The sequence below is a fragment of the Equus przewalskii genome, chromosome 1, assembly GCF_037783145.1.
Source record: "Equus przewalskii isolate Varuska chromosome 1, EquPr2, whole genome shotgun sequence".
Classification (NCBI taxonomy): domain Eukaryota; kingdom Metazoa; phylum Chordata; class Mammalia; order Perissodactyla; family Equidae; genus Equus; species Equus przewalskii.
The window spans coordinates 121044381-121065259 of NC_091831.1; the positions used below are offsets into that span (position 1 = coordinate 121044381).

Sequence of the window (20879 nt, forward strand, 5' to 3'; positions counted from 1 at the left end):
GGCCCTTCAACTCAGCTCTGTTTTCCTCACCTAGATAATAATAAATAAATGAATATATAATAAAATAGATAGTCTCCTCTGCTAAATAAAAAGTTCAGGGATTACATAATGCCTGATGAGTAGCAAAGACACCCAGTCCGTTAGACACAGGAGACTATCCAATATAGCTATCTACAACCTGATGCAAACCCTCCTAAGACTTTATAGGTTAACAAATGAAGGAATCTCTTCCTCTAAATAAAATATATACCATATCTCTACCAGATTTTAAAATGTAGCTCTTTACAGTATAGGTCCTCACCAACTCAGCCTTCCCCAAATGAATTTTTATAAAACCTCACACTTATTTAACATATACATATGAGATTATTTGAGGCCTGATATATACAATGGGAACTTTAGAGTGGTTTCTCCACACACAGAAAATTAACACACAATTTACATAACAATAAAACCCCATTTAAATACATTTACAGGTAAAATCAATCCCCTAATATCTAACAACTCCATAAAATAAAAGCTAGATATGGCAGAACATTTAGACTATTAACTGCTTTTCCCCAACACTCACATTTTATAAGCTCTAATGCATACAGAATACTAGAAAGACCCAATAAGACAGAGAAATCTGTGTAAATATACCCATACAAGGAAACTGCATACAGACCTTTTTTCAACTGGGGTTTCTGAGATTCAGCAGATGCAGAAAACTGAGTTCTCTGAAATGAAAGAAGTCTATGTTAGAGCACCACCATAAATCTTGATAACTTAAGTAAGCTTTCAAATAACCATAATCAGTAGCTCTCCAATCATGCAATTAATCAATCAACTACATATAGATACAAAAACTTATTTATAACATGGTTTAAAAAACAAATGTCGTCGTACTTTTGCTATCCAAACTATTAATAATGTGTAATGCATATTTATAACATACATTTATGTGTATTTATAACGTGTAATTATAATGCATGATAAAATGTGTACAGATACATGCACTAAGATCTTAGACACTACATATTAGTATTATATTTAATGCTACACATATGAGGCCAAACCAGAAAAGTGGTAACTTTGATAAACTGCAGTTTATGAGGTCATCTACACAGAAACCATTTCTAGGAGGCACTCAATTCTAGGAGGGTGTTCTGTTAATGGGACATTATTTAATATAATAGATACTATCTTACACCATACAGAAAGTCTCCAAATGGATTTTTCTTATACATATCTACCTCCTATGTTATATATGATATGGTATGATATAAGCAAAAATAACAGCTGAAAATTTCCAGAAGTAATGAAACATTAATCGTTAGATTCTGGATGCTCAACCAATCCTGACCAGGTTAAATTAAAATGAATCCACATTTAGATACAACATAGAGACCTGTACCAGAAAAAATAAGTTCTTAAAAGCAACCAAAGAAAAAAACATATCAGCAGATTACCGAAAAAGAAAGGACAGTTGCATTAGACAGCTGACTTCTCAACAATTGAAAATGGAATATCACATTAAAACATTCTAAGAACAATTACTCCCAAGTGTCAGGTACTAAGTAAAGCGCGTGTTAATTCAGACACAAGGTCTGCAAACTATGGCTTCAGGTCACATCCAGCCCATTTCTATATGGCCCACAAACTAAGAAAGTTTTTTACATTTTTTTAATAGTTAAAAAAAGTACTATTTCGGGGCTGGCCCCGTGGCCGAGTGGTTAAGTTCGCGCGCTCCGCTGCAGGCAGCCCAGTGTTTCGTTGGTTCGAATCCTGGGCGCAGACATGGCACTGCTCATCAGACCATGCTGAGGCAGCGTCCCACATGCCACAACTAGAAGAACCCACAACGAAGAATATACAACTATGTACCGGGGGGCTTTGGGGAGAAAAAGGAAAAAATAAAATCTTTAAAAAAAAAAAAAAGGAAAAAAAAAAGTACTATTTCATAACACACGAAAATCATAAAAAATTCAAATTTCAGTGTCTATAAACAAAATTTTATAATAAACCAAACACATGCTTACATATCATCCATGGTTGCTTCTGCACTAACTGCACAGTTGAGTTACCTTGTGACAGAGACTGTATGGCCCACAAAGCCCAAAATATTCATTATTGGCCCTTTACAAAAATAGTTTACCAACCCCTGATCTAAACTCTTACACCAATCAAAACTAACTTTCAAGAACAATGGCAAATTAAAAAGATTTTCAGGGCCTGGCCTGGTTGCACAGTGGTTAAGTCCAGCACGCTCTGCCTGGGCTGCCTGGGTTCGCAGTTTTGGATCCCAGGCACAGACCTACACAACTTGTCAAGCTATGATGTGGCAGCGACCCACATACAAAACAGAGGACAAATAACACAGATGTTAGCTCAAGGCTAATCATCCTTAAGCAAAAAAAACAAGAGGAAGATTGGTAACAGATGTTAGCTCAGAGCAAATCTTCCTCACCAAAAAGAAAAGAAAAAGACTTTCAGACAAATACAATTTAAGAGTTTTTAGACTCACTAAATAAACTTTTAAAGGACATACATTAGGAAAAGGAAACTAACCCCAGAATGGGGGAGTGGAATAAGCATAGGAATTGGTAAAATATGGAAGTATTCTAAGCATCTACTGACTGAATAAAACAACAACAAAAAGTATACTTTGTGGTGTTGAACTGAGAAATACAAAAACTACAAAACTAAACAACAATGGCATGCATCAGCAGAAGGCAACTGGGAATAAAGCATTCAATGATCCCTGTATTATTCAGATTTAAGTTTGAAATTTAAGTTAAATATGTGTTATAAAAAAATCGAGGTACTCACTAAAGGAAGACTAAGGAATGGAGCATCTAACTTCCAAGGAACAAAATGAGAAGAGCAGATCGGAGAGAAAAAGACAGACAACTAAGCCACAAAAAAAAAAAAAGCAAGAAAAGGAGAAAAAAATGAAATTCTCCAGGTAAAAGACAGATTATCAAGATAGATGTTTTCAAAAATCTAGATGTATGCTATTTGTATAAAGACACGTCCAAAACATAAGAGCAAAGAAAAACAAAGTAAAACAATTGGAAAAGACGCACCAGAAAAACAGAAACCAAAACATAACCACAGTAGCAACATTAACATTACACAAAACAGACTTCAAGAGAAAAAGCTTTATCAGGAAAATGAAAATGAATTTAAACAGACTGAAGACTAAAATAGAAAAAGCAAATTTTAAAACTTTTAGGAAAAAAATAGAGGGTAGAGAAGGATTACTTCAATAAGATATAAAAGCACAAATCAATTAAGAAAAGATCTAAATATTCAACTACATTAAAATTAAGAACTTGTGTTTCAAAAAAGAAGTGAAGATACAAAACTAAGAGAAGACAACTGTAATACAAAACAAAACCAAAAAAAAAGACAAAGGATTAGCAGTCAGAAACAATAAATAACCACAAATCAATACAAAAAGTAAGCAGCAAAGTAGCAAAATAAGAAAAACATATGTGGGGCTAGCCCCATGGCCGCATGATTAAATTCGCATGCTCTATTGTGGTGGCCCAGGGTTTCACCAGTTCGGATCCTGGGCACAGACATGGCATCGCTCATCAAGCCATGTTGAGGCGACATCCCACATAGCAGAGCCAGAAGGACTTACAGCTAAAATATACAACTATGTACTGGGGGGCTTTGGGAAGAAGGAAAAAAAACCCCAGAATATTGGCAACAGATGTTAGCTCAGGCGTCAATCTTTAAAAAAAACCCCAAAAAGCAAAAAAAACCATATGAACCAGGCATTGCACAGAAAAGGAAAGGAGACAACCAATAAGGTTCTACTTCATTAATAATCAGGGAAACGTAAATTAATATCACATTAAGACTTCATTTCATGTCCACCATACTGACAAAACTTAAAACTATAACAATATCAAGGATGTAAGCAACAGGAACTGGTGGAGGTAGAAGCATAAATTGTTACAACCACCTTAGTGTTTCCCATTAGTAATAAAAGTTGAAGATGTACACACCCTATGATCCAGCAATTCGTTTCTAGGAATATTCTAGAGAAATCTTAGATCTGGAGACAATGTGTAAGAATGTTCATAGCCAGGGGCTGGCCCCGTGGCCGAGTGGTTGGGTTCGCGCGCTCCGCTGCAGACGGCCCAGTGTTTCGTTAGTTCGAATCCTGGGCGCGGACATGGCACTGCTCATCAGACCACGCTGAGGCAGCGTCCCACATGCTACAACTAGAAGAACCCACAACGAAGAATACACAACTATGTACCGGGGGGCTTTGGGGAGAAAAAGGAAAAAATAAAATCTTTAAAAAAAAAAAAAAAAGAATGTTCATAGCCAGGGCTGAGATACTCTTACTCCTTAAATTTTGCACCTTAAGCACTTCACTTGCCTTACCCTTGTCCTGGCCCTGTTTGTAGCAGCACTCTTTTTACTAACAAAAAATCAGAAGGAAAAAAAGTTGAACTTAGAGTAGAAAAGTGGTTGTCAGGGGTTGGGAGGTGGGGGAAATAGGGAGAGGCTGGTAAAAGGGTACAAACTTTCAGTTATAGGATGAATAAGGTCTAAGAATCTAATTTATAACATGGTGATTATAGTTGATAACACCGTATTGTATAGTTGAAATTTGCTAAGAGAGTAGAACTTAAATGTTTTCACCAAAAAAAAAGTACGTATGTAGGGTGATGGATGTGTTAATTAACTTGATGGTGGGAATCCCTTCACAACATATACGAATATCAAATTATCATGTTGTATACTTTAAGTATCTTCCCACTTTGTCAATTACAACTCAATAAAGCTGAAAAAAAAATCAGAAATAACCCACATCTCTATGTAGTAGAAGGGCTAAATTAATTGTGGTAATTTCCTAAAATAGGATACTATATAGCACTGAAAAACTAATAAACATTAATGATGATCCATATATTATTTAGGGGTATTAAATACGGTAAAATTATAAATAAAGGCAAAATAATAATTAACATAAAATTGAGGAAAGAGAGTACTTCTGCTGAGAAAGGAGGAAAATGCAGTAGAGACATTTAGGAGGTTTCAAAGTTATTGTTAATGACCCATTTCTTAACCTGTGATGCAGGAATACAAGTTTCCAGTATTGTTCTTTAAAACTTACATATAACCTTTTATTCCTTCTTTTAGAAGATGTATTCCATCACAACAAAAAATTAATCCTCAAAATAAAAGAGAATACATAATTTGTTCTTTCAGCTATTTTATTATCTTGATTTAACAAATACAGAAAACTCAATAATAAAATCACCCACTTAAAAATGGGCAAAAGATTCGTAGAGACACTTCACCAAAGAATTATGGAGGAATAAGTAGTGATTACACTCAATATCATTATTCATTGGGCAAACACAAATTAAAACCACAATAACCACCACTACACATTCACTAGAATAGCTAAAACAAAAAAGACTGACAATACCAAGCGTCATCAAGGATGTGGAAAAACTGAAAACCTTAAGCATTGCTCATCGGAACATAAAATGGTATACAGCCACTCTAGAAAACAGTTTGGCAGGTTTTTTTTCAAACATACACTTACCAAACAACCCAGCAATTCCACTCCTAGAGAAAGGAAAACACATCCACGCAAAGATCTGTATGCCAATATGCATAAAATTATTCTCAATAGTCAAAACCAGGAAACAATCCAAATGTTCATCAGTTGGTGCGTAAACAAAATGTACATATTCATACAATGCAATACTGCTTAGAAATAAAAAGGAACAAACTACTGCTACATGCAACATGAATGAACCTCAAAAAACATGCTAAGTAAAAGTAAGACACATAAGCCTACATATTGTGTGCTTCTACTATATGAAATTGCTAGAAAAGGTAAAACGATGGAGACAGAAAGCAGATCAGTGGTATGCTGGGGTTAGGAGTAGGGATTGGCTGCAAATGGACACAAGGGAACTGTTGGGAATGATGGACATAAGTAGACTGCGGTGGCAGTTGTGCAACTATGTAAATTTACTAAAATTAATCAAACTGTACGCTTAAAATGGGTAAACAATATGGTGTATTTTACCTCAACAAATATGTTTTTAAAATGCTAAAGAACTCTATTGTTTTTGATCTGGGATTTTTTTTTTTAACTTTGGGGAACATAGTAGGTAAAGAATCTTAAAGGCTCAAAAAGCATCTTCACGGGTCAGCAACCCCACTTTCTGCACAAAAGAGAATTAAAATAAATTGTAAGCGCTTTGATGAGTCTCATTCTCAAAAGATCTTTCAGAACACTGAAATGGAAAGGATTCTATTAGCCTGCTTGATTGCATTTATAGCTAGGATGTATGTATAATAAATTTATTATGGATCTTTTTTTTATTCTTTTTATGTAGTTCTGTGATTAATTCATCTAACAAATATTCATGTAACAATTGATATGTCCTAGGCACCACATCTGAGCCAAATCAACTAGCGCAGTAGTAATTTTTACTTTCTGTTCTGAAAGGGTTAATCTTTTAATTTACAGGAAGAAAGGTGTTTATACAAATACATCAAACAATGGGCATTAGGGAATTACAAAAAATTTTATAAGTATAAACAATGGAAACCAGAGCTATTTGCTTGTTTTTTTAAAAAAAACAAAAAACTCTAAACCATTTATAATATATTCTTAAACAAAATATAAATATCCATCCCCAGTTTTCCTCCCTAAGGAACTAAAACAATTCTAAGTAGTTTTAGTAGCATATTAGAATTCCTGTGTTCCGCACTGTGCTAGTTTCACTGTGTTTTGCTGGGATGTCTCCTGACCTCAAGGGCTTTACTGCAGCATTCTTACTCATGCATTTGTTCAAAGTTCTCTGTGAGTTTTAAGTCTTTTAGTCTTCCTTCCTCCACATCTACATATTCATATCTACAGATCTATGTGTCTTTTTCTGTCACAAAATTAGGATCAAACAATATACCGGACTCCACATCTAGCTTTTATTTAAAATGTATACCACAGAAATCCCTCCAACTTAACACATGTAGTTCTAACATTCTTTTTAATGGCCACATAATATTCCCAACTATGGAAATATTAGAAATCACCCATCACTCTAATAATGGGCATTCACTTTGTTTCCAGTTTTTGCCACTATAAACAGTACTGCAGTGAACACACTTGGACTACATGCTTCTGTGTTGCTTTCACTTCGATGGGATACAGGTCTAGGAGTAGGATTGTTGTGTCCTTTTAATTTTATTACAAGATGCCACATTACTTCCAAAAAGGACAGAAATTCAAATTTCCATACAGTGGTAACTTAAAAGGACGAAATTACTATAAATCTAACACTGTTAGCAATAAACGTGACAAGAATGAAAACAATTAGTTAACTTCAGGCTCAAGTATTAAAGTCTTATGAAAACAAAAAAGCCATTCTCTTTAAAACACTATCAGAGATTCAAAAATAGAGGATAATTCTGCCATCACAGAAATCAAGTTCATATTCTGTTCACGAACACCTATCTATACCTGCAATGAGCACTAGAGAATGAGCTATATTTGCAGCAACGTCATGTTACCATTATACCTTACATTCGAGAATATGTAGGTGAAGTATTTTCTTTGGTATGTTTCCATTTCTAAAACCTAGAACACTAATCACACCAAAAATTTTTTTAAATTCATAGCTTAACAGAAATCTTTGGTTTGGACCTCCTTCTCTATATTCAAGTTTTCCGATTACACTAAAATACTTTGATTTCTCTGCAAATGAAAAGAGAACAGAAAACAAGAAAACAGGTCCACTGACAGATAACACTGGCTTTGCTCCTTAACAGCCAACACTAAGTTGTTAAACAGCCAAAGACTGCTATTTTGCTCCAAAGTTTTCCAGGGCAATATATTCCGAATAAATAACTCAAGTCATTCTAACAAACGCACAGAACATGCTTTGAAACTCAATGCTAAAACAAGTAGACAAGGTTTACACACTCGGAACTTTAAAGAAATTAGATCCAATTATGAATAAACACCTCAAAAATAACTAGCACTGGGTCATCCTGAATTGATCTGGGCTACTTTGTATTAGCAGTTCTGAGGGAGTTTAATCAACGCCTAACTCAGACCAGCTGAATCCCAAAACAGTACTTTCCCAAACTTAACCACAACAGAGAAAACATGGTCCCCTCCCACTGACAGAAGCCAGTGACGCCGAAATCTTCCAGATTTTGTCATACTCAATTCCTACGCCAAGGGATTAACAGAAACTGTACAAACGGTAGTGCTTCCTTTCCAAACCCTGCCAGAAAGAAAAGATGGGGCTAGAAAAAGAGCCATTTCTGATGAAAACCTCCCTTTTCCGTACCCCAAGAGGGACCACAGTCCTAGATAGGCCCAGCGTCGCAAAGAATTCAGCCTTCCCAGGCGGACCAGATGCCCGGAGCCAGACCGTGTCGCCCCCCGCCCCGAGTCGCTCCGGACCCCGCTCCGCTTTTCCTCAGGGGCAGCTGCGTGGGACACAGGCCGCCCACCAGCCTGCGTCGCCACTCGCCTCTGCTCTTCCCAGCCCAGCCCTGGCCTGCCCCCCGCGGTGGCCGGGACACTAAGCAGAACCGCGGCGCTCACCGACGCCAGCGTCTCCTCAGCCATCTTGGCTCCGCCCACCGATGCGCGGCCGGAAGTCGGAGGTTTCCCAGACGACCAAGCAAACGGAAGTCATAGGATGGGGTTGCGGGCAGCGCCTGAGGAGGGAGAGAAGTAGATCGCCGAGCGGAGGCTTTGCCTGGGAGGTCAGTGTCTTCAAGAAGCCGGGAAGGGATTGGGCGCTGACTTACGGCTTGGCTCTAAAGGAACCGGTGAGGGAATGCGCAGTCAGTCATTCCCTTCATCCCGGGCAACCTCTGCCGCCCAACGCCATTGGGTGGACGCTGGAGAAACCGGGGACCCCGCTGCTGGAGTGGCCAGCCATACCAGGAGGACCTGGCGCTGCCCTGACCCCTGTTTGTGTTTATTTCAGTCGTCCTTCCGGGAGCCCCAGCCCCCAAGCCCAAACCCCAGGGCAGGGAACCTCATTATCGTCCTAGGTAGAAACCTCCTCGTTTCGTGGCTGTCACTATCCAAATAAGGTACTGCCCTAAGCAGCCTCCTACTCCAGCTTACTCGAGTTTGCAAACTCGCTGCCGGTGGGCTACATTTGAGCGCAGTCTTGTTTTGATTGGAAATATTCAAAAATCAGGAGATTTCACAATAAAGCCAGAAATCTGGCCTCGGGGTAAATAAAGATCCGACAATGGGCCTGCATTCCTGCCTTCCAGTAAAATAGATTTGAAAACGGCTGCTACCGTAGGTAGGCAGTTGTTTGCCTTTTTGCCCCAGTCCTGACTTCCCGGCACGCTTCAGACGCTTTACATTACCTATCTGGACTGCGGTGTGGTGAATTAAATGCTTATTTTTTCCACTGGGTGATCGTGGAAATACGTGTGGGCTTTGGAATCAAACATGAGTTCTGGACTTCACTACTGCATGACATGACCCAGTCATTTCTCTGAGCTTCATTCATTTCACTACCAGGAACTATGCGATGAACAAAACACAGGATCCCTGCACGCGGAGCACGGATCTTAAAGTGTAGTGAGGAAGTCAGACAGTAAATAATAACATAAGCAAAGTTTATGAAGAAACAGTTCACTAAAGAAATACAAATGGCTCAACATATGAAAATAACTTTGAAAGGAAGAAAAACATGCAAATTAAAGTTTTCAAGAGGCACTTTCCACCTCTTACACTGGCAAAGAACAAAAATTTTCACTGACATAATTGTGACTAAACATGCATTCTTCATCTGTGGCTAGTGGGAATGTGAATTGGTACAACCTACATTGAGAGCAGTTCGGCAATAACTACCAAAATTAAAAATGCACATAACTTTTTAACTTTCAATTCTAGGAAGTTTATTCTATAGCTATAAATGTGGGAAATGACTTTATATATACAAAGTTATTCAGTGCAGCATTGTTTGTAATAACCAAAGCCTGGAAACAACCTAAATGTCCAATAATGGAGGGTAAAGAAATTATGGTAAACCCATACTCTATGCTATCTGAAAAGAAGCAACTGTTTACATATTGAAATGGAAGAACTGCAAAGATATATTATTAACAGATAAAAACAAAGTGCAGAAAAATGTATATAGCATCTGTGTTAATAAAAGGCAAAAATAAAGAGGAATATTATGTACATAATTGTATACTCAGAAAATATCTCTGGAGAGATATTCAAAATGCTAATAGTGATTACTTGTAAGGAGAACTGGGTAGCAGAGAGAAGGGAAAGGGAAGAGACTTTTTACTCTATACTTTGTGTACAATTTGAATTTTGTACCAAATGGATATATTACCTATTCCAATGACAGAAAAAGTAAAATTAAAAGAACATAACTATATAATTAGAATTGTAGTAAATGCTAAGAAGGAGAAATATAGAGTAGTAAGAGCAAATAACAGGCAGATCCAATCTACACTTGTTTGGATGGGGAAGTTTTCCTGGGTAAGAGATGTTTAAAATGACACTAAAGGATAAGGCATTAGCTTGGGGAAGTTGGCAGGCCAGGGAGGATTTCTAAAGCAAAGGAAGAGCTTGTGCAAATGTGCCGAGCATGGAAGAAGCTTGGCCAGTTTGCAGCACAGAAAGACCAGTGTGGCAGGAAATAGGAAAGGGGAAGAGAGTTGGTTGCAATAGATGGAGAGGTAGGAGAGACTAGTGGTACAGATCCACAGAGGCCATGTGAGTAATTTTCTTCTAAGGGCATTGGGAAGGCACTAGAGAGTTTTAAGCAAGGAGTGACATGGTCAGAGTCAACATTAAAAGAGTTCATGTTAGCTAATGAGTGGGAGAATGAATTGAGACGGGGACAAGAATTGACAATCTAGGGGAGACTAAAAGATACTGCAAATAAGAGATGATGAAACTGTTCACTGGGACTAGAATGGTGGAAAATGAAATGGAGAAAAAGTGAATGGATTCTCAAGAATTTTAGGAGATAAACCAAATTTCCTATGGTGTAGAATTGGAGATGGGGGAATGAGGGAAAGAGAGACAGATGTCACAGGAAGATTACTAGGTTACTAACTTTAAAAGCAACTGGATGAACAGTACAGTCAGTTACTGAGATGGGGAGCCGTAGGGAAGAAGATGGTGGAAAGCTCATGAGTGTGCTTCCCAATATATAAAATCTCCCTGAAAGGGGTCCTCTGGGGAATAAATGACATTATTTATGCCTATGTTATTAAATAAATATAAGCCATTATTATTATATGTTTTAAAATCTCTCCTTTGACCTGATCTTAGGACAAAGAGCACTTTCTGTGCAGTGGTCTTTTTCATAAGAAAGTGCGTTGCTTTCTTGAATTGCAATAACCAAACTTAATGTGCTTTAATTAGATAGGTAATTAGAAAAATCTCCTCAGGGGCCAGCCCAGTGGCGTAGTGGTTAAGTTCACGCGCTCTGCTTCAGTGGTCTGGGGTTCATGTGTTTGGATCCTGGGTGTGGACCTACCCACTGCTCATCATGCCATGCTGTGGCAGCATCCCATATACAAAGTAGAGGAAGATTGGCATGGATGTTAGCTCAGAGACAATCTTCCTCAAGCAAAAAGAGGAAGACTGGCAACAAATGTAAGCTCAGGGCCAATCTTCCTCACACACACACACACACACAAAAAAAACTTCAAAAAACATAACATCTTCACGGGAAGATCTCAGAATCACATAGACAGTATTTCTTGTGTAACACATGACTCTTCATTCCCTTAGAAAACCTCCTGGGATGTAACCTTGCTTATCAGGATCATTCGAGTCATATAGCTGGGTAAGGCATTCCAAACAAAGTATCATTTATCCTTTTTCCCCCATGGTAGGAGATAAGGAGGCAGGAGAGGAATCAGACATCAGTAACTTTTTAACATCCGCAATATATGTATAAAGAAGGAGTTACAGTTGAATGTCTACATTTTAAAGATTTTAATATGTCATTCCTACTCTCATAGGGTCTACAGTGTGCTTTGTTCTGACATCTGTTCCCCAAGCAACTCTAGCACCTCATGCCTCTTCTATGATAACCAGTCCTCCCAAAACCCATATCACCAACTCCTGAGAGTCCAGCCAACACTTTAAAATAATATGAAGCTCCATGGAGCTTCATGAAGCATTTTAAACATGCCCATTCCTGATACTACAAATATACTCAACAGCGAATGTGGGCAAAGGCATACATACTGCATTGTTTGTGAGAAAAAATACTGGAAACACCCCAAATGTCCATCATTAGGGATTATTTAAATAAACCAAAGTGCATCCATATTAAGACATATTATACAGCCTGTAAAAGACGTCAAGGTGGTGAAAGAATTACATGAAAAAACAAAGTGTATAAAATATAGTATGCTTCTATTTGTGTTAAAAAAAATAAGGGGGCAAATATTCACATGTTTTGTAATTACAATTTTGGGAGGAAATCACAAGAAACTGGTAATGCTATTTGTCTGTAGAGGGAATAAGAGGATTAGGGGAACCAGAATAGGAAGGTGACTTACTTTTCATTGTTTACCATTCTATAAAATTTAACTTTTTATTACCCATGTATTTTTAATTTTAAAAACTAGTTAATAAAATATGAAAATGAAACCATTTTTTAAACTCCCATTCCTGGAATTCACTTCTGATTTGGATGTAGAAAATCACAAGAGAACATAGCTCCCACTCTAGAAAACAAAGAAAAGGCCAGATTTAGCTAGAAAATCTAAAATATTTTAAACACCTCAGAAAGCTGAGGACAAAAAGAAACCTAAATGAACCAACCTCCTGAAAGAGCTAAGTCATTTATAGGACAGAAGAGACCCATGGCTGCTTATATTCCATGCTGAACTATATGGCAGGCAGAGGAATCCACCACAGGGGAGTGAAGAGAAACCAGTTGAAATTTAACAAAATTTTAATAGCCCATGGAGGCTGGCATGACATTAGAATCTAGGACTCAAATCCATAGAGAAAGCCTGCGTCCACCTACCAATCTTACTTCTTGGATCTTAACCAAGTACAGGGAAGTAGTAGACTAAAAGTGGGAGGCAGATGGATACTAAAAGAGCTGAGACAGATCACCCTTGCCGTTGAGGCAAGTGGAGCCTCTCCCAAGTGCAAGATACCCTTTCTAAATGAGGGGGCAAGGCAGGAATGCTGTGAAATTCATCAGAAACAGTCTTGAAGGCTAAGCGTGGAGCAGGAGAGCTGAGAGACCATCTCCCAGCACTGTGGGCATTCCTCCTTAAAAGACTAAGGGTAGGGCATACAGAAGAGCTGAGAGGAATATCTCCCATCCCCCTATCCAAAAAAACCTGGCAGTTAGGCTGGTTTGTCCACATTTTTCACTAGAAAGGAGAGATCTCACACATTTCCAAAAGCTGATACCTTGGCTACAAAGTAAAGTCAGATCTCTGGAATCTTGCCAATGCCCAAAACCTAGGCCCTACTGAAAGAAAAGTTCTGATTCTGCCTTCAAAATATCTGAAGCTAGTGGTGAACTGAATCAAACTAAAGTTTCAATAAAGCTTTAGGTCAAATACACATCAGATTGACTGAGCCACTACTCAAGTGGCTGAAAGAAAAATGGCATGCCCCATTTTGAAGGTAAGTAATATTTACTTCAGTTTCTCCTGTTTTTCATACAAAAACGTCCTGCATACAACCACATACACAAGACATGTGCAAAAGCAAGAAAATAAGATCCACAGTAACAGAGGAAGGGTTCAATAGAAGCAAAATGAGAGATGACCCAGATATTGAATTATCAGTTGGGATCTTTAACTCTTATTAAAATGTTAAAACATCTAATGGAAAATATGGATGACATGTGTGAAGAAATGGGAAATTTCAGCAGAAACATGGTAACCATACAAACATAATTAAATCCTAGAAATAAAAATACTATATCAGAAATACAGAATTCATTAGATGGGTTTAACAGGAAAGCATCAGAGAACTTGAAGACAGCTAAATGGAAGGTATCCAAACTGAAAACAAAAAGAGAAAAGATGGAGGGAAAATCATCTGAGATTTGTAGGTTAATATCAAATCATCTAATATATGTGTAATCGGAGTCCCAGGAGGAGAGATGAGAGAGTATGAAGAAATAAATGAAGAGATAATGGCCAAGAAATATCTAATATTAATGAAAGACATCAACAAAGATCAAGAGGTTCAGTAAACTCCATACAAGGAATAATATACCTAGATATATCATAGTAATCTGCTGAAAACCAAAGATAAAGAGTAGATGTAACCATTGGAGGTGAAAAAACCCACATTATGGACAGGTAAACCAATAAAAATATTGGATGACTTCTCACCAGAAACAAATGAGACCTGAAGACAAGTAAACAACTTCTTCAAAATACTGAAAGAAGAAATAACAGGTCAACACAGAATTCTATATCTAACTAAAATACCCCTCAAAAATAAAAGTAAAATAAAGATATTCTCTGATAGACAAAAGCTGAGAGAATTCATCTCTAGAAAAACCGTGATAGAAGAAATGCTAAAAGAACTCCTTCAGATAAAAGAGAGTTTATATCAGACAGAAGCCCAGATTTTCTGGAAAATATGAAGAGCAATAATGATTAAATATTGTGGGGAAGAGAATAGAGAGTCTAGAAATAACTACACACACATATGGTCAGTTGATTTTCAACCGAGATGCTAAATCAACCTAATGTGTGAAGAAAAATCTTTTTAAACAAATGTTGCTGGGACAACTGGATATCCATGTTGAAATAAACCTCATTCTGTACACAAAAATTACTTTGCGATGGATCATATACCTAAATGTAAAACTCCAAACTATAGCTGTAAAGCCTAAAACCATTGAAATGGCTCATAGACCATCTATGATCCACCACAGACATAAAACCCCAAACCATAAAACTTCTAGAAGAGAATATGTCCTTTGTGACCTTGAGGTCACAAAACCATAAAAGAAAAAAATTGATAAAGTGAACTTTATCAAAATAAAAATTTGTGCTCATCAAAAACTCCCAATAAGAAAGTGAATAAGCCATAGTCTACCCAAAAAAAAAAAAAAAAAAAAAATCATAGCACATATATCTGTCAAAGGACTTGTATCCAGATTTCACAGAATAACCCACAATAAAAAGACAATCCAATTTTAAAATGGGAAAAGACATGAAAGACACTTCATGAAAGATATACAAATGTGAGATAAGCATATGAAAAGTGCTCAACATTATTATCAGGAGAATGCAATGTAAATTAAAATCACAGCATTATTTCATACCTGCTAAAATGGCTAAAACAATAAATGTTGACAAAGATATGGAGCAACTGGAACTCTCATACATCATTGATGGTAGTACAAAATGGTAAGCCACTTTGGAGAACAGGAAGACAGTTTCTTAAAAAGTTAAACATACCTTACCAGGTGACTCAGCAATTTTCTACTCTTAAGCATTTATCCAAGAGAAACAAAAACATGTATATCCACAAAATAAACAAAAAAAATCTTGTGTACAAATATACACAGCAGCCTTATTCATAATTGTCCCAAACTGGAAACAACCTAAAAGTCCATCAATAGGAGATTGGATAAACAAATTGGGTATACTTATAGAATGAAATACTACTCAGCAATAAAGAATAATTTACCGATGCATACAACAATATGGATGAGTCTTTAAAGCATTATAAGACACCAGATATGAGTACATATTATATGATTCCATTTATATAAAGTCCAAAAGCAGGCAAAATAAATCTTTAGTGATAAAAATCAGCAAATGATCAATGGAGTAGGGAGGGGGAGCAGAGATGATTTGAAAGATGCACAAGAGAACTTTCTGGGTTAAAGGTAATGTTCTATATCTTCTTTTGGATGTTATCACACATGTGTATACAATTGTCAAAACATCAAACTGAACACTTAAGATGTGTGCATTTTACAATATATGGATTTGTTCTCCTCAGAGTGATCTTTGGGCTCTAATCTCTTCAGGGCTAGGCCCTTGATTGTAGAATTTATCTTAAAGGGCACACAATCCAGTGTCCCAAAGAAATAGCTTTTAGAATCTGTAAAACAATTTTGTGGAACCAACAGTTTATTTCCATTGGTTAGTGAGCAAGCATTAGACCATTGTAAGGCACTGACTTGTACTCATGTGATTTTAACATGAATAGATGGTACAATTCTTAACCTACTCTATTGCAAACTAGTCAAAATAATGGAGTAAAAATTAATTCTTCAAATGCATGTAGAATACTATCACTGTTCATTAAACCCATTCTCTGGTATTTGTTGCCATGACCTTTACAATGCTGCAAACCAGTTGCAGGATTTTTAGATACAAACTCATTTCCTATCCAAAGCAGGCATCTTTTCCAAAGCAGGTGGAAACTCAGGTCATGCTTCCCCCTTTGTTAGAGAAAACTCTTTAGTATTTCCTTAAGTTAAATAGAAATGAACCACAAGTCAGGGTCATATGGTGGGAATTTATTAAGAAGCAAAGAACTTTGTTCATACCAAGACGACTAGCAATTAGTTATAAATGACTTGAGAGCAGGTGCAAGGATTTACAATTTTAGAACATTCCATTAGAATGTCTGCTGCCCAAGTAGGCCCACAGGAGGTGCTCCATAAATGCTGGTTATCATTTTATGTTGCACTCCCTCTGAGAAAATGATGTGACCTGCAGAGGTGGAAGTATACATAGGGAGTCTCCCTTCAACAGGAAGCTGGGAAATTCAGTAAGTAGTGGTGTTTTTGGACAGGTTCCCTCAGAAAACTTAGGACAAAATCCTGCTCTGTGTGTATGCGGTCAGTCCTCAGGAATCCCAGCTTGGCCAGTTGATTCCAAAGATCCAGATCCTCACTGCACAAACTCGAGATTCACATTTCTAAGAAATAGCAATTTAATGAGGACTGAAATGGCTTCTAGGGCACTGCTTTGTTATTATGCATACAGAAACAAATTTTAGCCATCAGAAGGAAATCTAAAATCTATAGCAGCAAGTTTTCAGCCTAGAGAGCTTTCTGGAGAATTGTCTACTATAGAGAATTAGCTTTATATTTCTATAATCCCTTTCAAATTCCCACCCTGAAAGAAACTTGAATACTCCATGGCAAAAAGCAGGCAGCTTGAAAAGCAAATACCAAACTTTTATACAGGTACAGTCAGTAATGAGGGATATACAGGTGCCAAATAAGATACCAAGTCAGGAAATGTTACTTTGTGCATAGGAAGACAAGTCACCAGCTTAAAGTAGGTAAGGTTGGCCTTCAGGAGAGGGTTTGGAAATATGGGGATTGCATCTTAACTCTCATTAAAATGCTAGGGTGGCTCTCAAATGTGAGGGTGAAAAAGGTATACTTTGGATCCCTCTTAGCGGAGTATCTGAGGTTAACAACAAGAGACATGTTTTGAACAGAGAAGAGCCAAAAATAAGAATCAGTCATTGAGTCTCTAGGTCAATCTAAGGCTGAAAGTCCCCTAACCAGTCTATATAATTTTAGCAGGTACTTTTGGCAAGGCTGTTTGAGAAGCAGCTAGTGAAATGAAAGGAATAGTGGTGGTCAAATTGTGCCTCCAGCTCTGCCATTAACTGGCTGGGTGACCTTGGGCAATCCATTGAGTCTCCATGTAGAATCAGGGTTAAGAGCTTCAGATAAACCAACAGACCCTTTATTCACTGCTATACCTCCAGTGCCAACAGTGCCTGATGCCACGGGTGTTGACTGAAGGAATCTAAGTTTGAATCTTCATTCTGCCACTTACAAAAGGATGACTTAGGGAAACTACCTACCTTCTTTGAGCTTCTATTTTGTTATTTATAAAATGGAGATGGTAACTATCTCATAGGATTGTGAGTTTTAAAAAGATGGACATGAAGCATGTAGTAAACATTAAATAAGTTAGCCATAATTATCTATTCTATACTAATTCCTTACATTTACTTAAAAAATAAAACTTGCAGGGCATTTTGGTTTTGCTGAACACACCTGCTGTGATGTGCAGCCAGTGAACCATGATCTCCAAAATCTGGCTCCTAATCCAGAGGGGTAAACCCCAAGAGCCACATTTGTCCCGACGATCCTGCCCATTGGTTGGTTGGTTCTGTCTACATGTGTCTGCAGCAGTTAAAATAGAACACCTGGAGCTATGGGGTAGCTGACAGGAAAAGCAGAAGTTGTTAGAATGCTGTGGATGTATAGAAGACGGACAATACCAGTTTAGGAGTCCAAATTGCTTTCTAGTTCCTGGATCCAATCTCATCCTGCCTTTGGGAATGTGTGAGACAGCTCTCTATCCTTATTTTTTACCTAAGTTAGTACTAGTATGCTTATTATTAGTAACTAGGCTTTGTTTTCCCATTAATTTTCTTTTATCCTCACAATGTTCCTATAAAAGACAATACAGCATGATGGAATGAACACATGAAATCACATAAGGATGATCCTGCTATAAACTCTATGTAATTTTTGAGTTAATAGTCTACGATCTTGTTTTCTCACTTGTAAAATAGGTTAGCAATGCTTACTTTGTTTTAGGGCTGCTGAGAAGATACAGATAACATAAGTAAGCATCTAGCAAGAATCACTCAACAAATTACAGCTCTTAATAGTATCCTCATTTTACAAAAGGAAAAACTATGGCTGAGAAATACTGATATTCTTTCCACACCGCCACACTGGAATAAAAACAGGAAAATTCAGTCCTAACAAACATCATCCAAAGAATTAAAGTAACAGCGAGAAATTTGTGACTCTTAAGTGCTCTGAATTTAACTATAAATGATTAAGTAGAATTGTGCATTGACTTGACACAAATAGCTTAATGACAGCTTTGCTTAGAACCATTCAAACATCTTTGCTCAGTCTCTAATTTACTTGCCCAGATAGATTTCTCTCCTTTGGGAAGAGAATATATTGCCAGTTGATGTGAACACTCTACTATTTGTCAGTTCTACTGTTCTTTTGGTTTTGTGAATTATTTCCTCCACTTACCGGAAAACTGACAAAAACCAAACTGGGCACTTCACACCAGACCCTTTAGAAGGGACCATTACACAAAACCCACTCAACCAGGGCCTACAGTATGGCCCTTTCCTGAGGTTGTGAATTTCCCACGAGTCCTATTGTCTCTTATGACCTAGCACGCTCACCTATACCCCTCTGCAACTATAGCAGTGTCTAGATCAATGGTCTCAACCTTATCTGCAAGTCTCAAACTGCACTGCACAATCATCAGGGATGGGGATGAGGATGGGGCTTTAAAAGTTACTGATGCCCAGGACAAAACCCAAAGCAATTAAATTATAATCTTTATGAAGTGGGACTCAGGTATTAGTTCTTTTTTCTTTTGAAGTTTCTCAGTGATTCCACTCTGTGTCAGATGGACAGTGGCATTAAGTTGCAACCCAAGACGAATGCAAGTTGGAAAATATGGCCCCAGTGCAGTTTTTCTTTGACCCACATTTAAGAATATTGTAAATTAATGGCCAACACTTCAAAATTGAGAGAATTCACATAGTACGTATTTCACAGGCTCCTCTCAGAGCCCTCTTAGCCCAGGGTAGTCATTAAAATATTTACCTGTCTCTTGTAAACATCTGAGTTTAAGACTCCTGTGTTACTCAAGACCCCTGGATTACTGTGGTAATAAACTTGTGCTTTTGGCATTGTCAGAACTGCTACCAATCAATGTGTGATTGATTTATATACTATTTGGCTCCTACTCTGAAAATGACCCTAGACAACCCCATCTACATTTTAATCATGTCTGAAAACTGTTTTTCAAAAGAATTTCATCTTAGGCATTTTTTCCACACTAAATGCTTACTGCCTAGAGAAATATCAGCAATAGTTTCCTTAAAAAATGGATTTAATTCCACAAAAAGCAAAAGATTAAAACTCAGCAACTGTCTTACTCTGTTTACTTCTAGAATAGACAGTATTTGATTATTTCCAGTTGAGCATTTCCAAGTTAGCTATTTCATCTTGGGTAATAAAGTGGAGAAGCAAATTCCTTAAAATAAACCAGAAATACACAAACTTTATCCCCCCCCAATCTGAGGGGCCTGCACTTCTTCTTTCTGAAGGAGCCAAGATTTCCCCATAATGCTCACTATCTTCTTAAAGCCCGATAGGTCATCCAGTTCTAAGGAAACACACTGAGAACAAATGGATATTGGCTGTTCTGTGCCTTTTCGGTTATCAGTTATGAAAGAAATTCTGTAACAAGTTCCAGGAGACTAGCCAAAATCCTTTACATTGAAATTCGTTTGAACAAATAATTAAAACAACAACTGCAATTTGCTTGGCCACTATTTATCAAGTCAAATGATGATGAACCATATACTCTTAACTATTACATGTGATAGTCTTCTCATGAGGACTGTCCCAATCACCAACATCAGAAGGGCTATTCTTATATCCATGGCTGGTTTCTTTTGATTGGGCAAAACACAGAGCCACATTAGTTGCAAACTCTGCAACAAATTAAAGACCAGAGATAGCAGACAGCATTCCTCCAACAGTAGCAGCAACAGATATTTACAGTCTTTGATATGGTATAAAAGTACACTATAGTTAAGAACCACCTTTCTTGGTACTCAATGCGAGGTCATTCTAAGACCAGAAAAAGAAAACATGACACGAAGAGGTAGTACGATGTTGACTGAGTCTCATATAGGAGAGAGTTTGAGTCCCAGATAGAAGAAATTGTGAAATATTGGGCAAGTTACCTAACCTGGTTGAGCTTTTTCTTCTTCTTTTGTAAAACAGAGCAATTTCTACTCTGCTTGCTTTAGACAGTAATATGTTAAAGTGGCCAGCCCTGGTGGTCTGGTGGTTAAGATT

General features: G+C 37.4%; 1 protein-coding gene across 19 annotated transcripts in view; it reads right to left on the minus strand.

Annotated features, from left to right (window-relative positions):
• Positions 1-20879, minus strand: part of LOC103555466 (E3 ubiquitin-protein ligase ARIH1) — a 188513-nt gene that overhangs the window by 54251 nt on the left and 113383 nt on the right. For 3 of the 19 annotated variants that reach the window (XM_070575639.1, XM_070575673.1, XM_008527023.2), the window contains exons 1-2: positions 8588-8633; positions 668-719 (exon numbers count right to left, since the gene is read on the minus strand). Coding sequence is in view for 4 of the 19 variants with exons in the window: in XM_070575557.1 (XP_070431658.1) it covers positions 668-719; positions 2812-2892; positions 8588-8611 (157 nt within the window). In the remaining 15 variants the exon portion in view is untranslated. Of the gene's footprint in view, positions 1-667; positions 720-2021; positions 2095-2811; positions 2893-5560; positions 5616-8327; positions 12187-20879 lie in introns of those variants that run through there. The other 16 variants (XR_011527008.1, XM_070575522.1, XM_070575532.1 and 13 more) reach the window with 13 other exon arrangements.